Source organism: Poecilia reticulata, unplaced genomic scaffold (assembly GCF_000633615.1).
Source record: "Poecilia reticulata strain Guanapo unplaced genomic scaffold, Guppy_female_1.0+MT scaffold_241, whole genome shotgun sequence".
Lineage (NCBI taxonomy): Eukaryota > Metazoa > Chordata > Actinopteri > Cyprinodontiformes > Poeciliidae > Poecilia > Poecilia reticulata.
In genome coordinates, this window is record NW_007615031.1 from 272,268 (window position 1) to 274,205 (window position 1,938).

The 1,938-nt window shown below is 45.3% G+C and overlaps 1 protein-coding gene across 4 annotated transcripts in view; it reads right to left on the bottom strand.

Moving 5' to 3' along the window:
* LOC103460447 (polypyrimidine tract-binding protein 3) overlaps positions 1 to 1,370 on the bottom strand; it is an 8,145-nt gene extending 6,775 nt beyond the window's left edge. For 2 of the 4 annotated variants that reach the window (XM_008402617.2, XM_008402616.2), the window contains exons 1-3: positions 1,185 to 1,370; positions 303 to 366; positions 49 to 215 (exon numbers count right to left, since the gene is read on the bottom strand). In XM_008402617.2, the coding sequence (XP_008400839.1) occupies positions 49 to 215; positions 303 to 366; positions 1,185 to 1,322 (369 nt within the window). In that variant the 5' untranslated portion in view covers positions 1,323 to 1,370. Of the gene's footprint in view, positions 1 to 48; positions 216 to 302; positions 367 to 613; positions 707 to 1,184 lie in introns of those variants that run through there. The other 2 variants (XM_008402618.2, XM_008402620.2) reach the window with 2 other exon arrangements.
* Between the last annotated feature and the right edge of the window lie 568 nt (positions 1,371 to 1,938).

Consider the following 1,938-nt stretch of genomic DNA (forward strand, 5'->3'; position numbering starts at 1 on the left):
CCAGTTACCTGGTTTTGGGTCCAGTTACCTGGTTTTGGGTCCAGTTACCTGGTTTTTGGTCCTCAGTGTGATCAGTTTGGAGACTCTGCCGAAGGGAAGTGCCAGGTCGACCACTTCCTGTTCAGAGGTGTCAGCAGGAAGCTGCCGCAGGTGCAGCACTGGAGACGGGACGCACTGAGCGCGCTCAGAAACACACAGCCTATCAGTGCCATCCACTGGAAATAAAGTAACAGGTGAGGAGACACCTGACGGTGAGGACGGCGTCCCAGAGGACAGGAGGAGGCTGGAGATGGACGACTCACCTGTGGACAGGTGGGCGGAGCTCATGTTCTCACAGAAACCAACAGGTGATCTGAGCCTTGACTCCTGCAGGTAAACAGACATACAGGTGAGTCATCGACTGGATCAGCAGCAGAACTTCAGTCGGGTTCTGATCGGGTTCTGATCAGGCAGGTAATCCTGCTTCCTGGACCAGACTTGTCTGGGTCGATGGGGATCCGGTTCGGCTCATCAGAACCGGCAGAAGTGGGTTTGGACCCACTTTGACCAGGTGGACTGAGACCTAACAGAACCTCCAGAACCAGAACCGGCCCCGCTCCCTGCAGCAGCTCACCTGGTCGAGGCGGAGACTCCGCCCACACGGGTCGGAACCACTTTATCCACCTGCTACCTGTTAATGAGCCGACCCACAGAGAGGTTCCGGTTCAGTTCTGTGGTCCTGGAGAACGTTCTTTAACAATCAGGTCCGAACCGGAACCGGAACCAGGTAGAGGTTATGAACCCAGTCAGGTCAGAAACCTCCAGAACCCGGATGGTTTCTGTCCAACTGGGTCAAACTGGTTTGACTGGAACCCAGTTACATCTATAGTCTCATCTTAGGGCGAAGCATCGCGAGATTTCAAGCCAGTCAACCCAACACTGTTCTCCGAACTCCGAACCGAGAAAGGAGCGCGAGCGCCAGCAGGGCCAGGTAAACAACAGCAGGTAAACAACAGCAGGTAAACAACAGCAGGTAAACAACAGCAGGTAAACAACAGCAGGTAAACAACAGCAGGTAAACAACAGCGGAACCAGGAGGGGGAGGGGGGGCTGCAGGTGGGGCTCATCCAGCGGGAAGCACGAGACGCGGGGTTCGGAAAGGTTCGGGAAGGTTCGGAAAGGTTCGGGACGGGCCCTGATCTCACCGGTCCATGGTCCGAGAGGAGGAGGAGGATGAGGATGATGATGAGGAGGAAGAAGAGCTGTTTTGGTCCGCGAGCCTCAGCCGCTGCCACAGAGACCCGCGAGCTCACTTCCTGGTTGGTGACGTCACTGGACAACATGGCGGCGGGTGGACACGCCTCAGTATCAAAAATAAAGAATCAGAAAAATGCAAAATATCTATTGAAATAAAGAAGCTAATTAAATGTTAATGAAAAGAAAACATTGAGTTTAACATATAAAACAAAAACAATAAATTAAATGTAAATAAAATTAATTATAATTCTATGAAATATTTTAACAAAATTACATTTTATTGAAATGTACTGTATAGAAAACAAAAATAAATAATGAAAAAAATGGAGCATTTTTTTCATAAACGATGAATTTCACATTAAAATATGTACAAATATTTCACATAAATATTAAAAAGAAAAAAACAGAAGCAGCTAAAGTATATTAAAGATAAATTTGAAGCTAAACACGAAAATCATTTTGAGAGAAAAAGATCAAATTCAACACAAGCAGTTAAAAAACTAATTAAATAATTTACAGGCAAAAACAGATAAGAAATAAAATGGATAAAATTATAAGTTTTGAAATTAAATTGACTAAAAAACAAGAAATAAGCAAAATAAATACAAATACATGAAGCCAGAGCAAGAATTAAGTAATACAGTAAATAAATACTAAATGTACAGAAATGCTGTTTGTGTCACTTTAGTTTCACGTCATTTT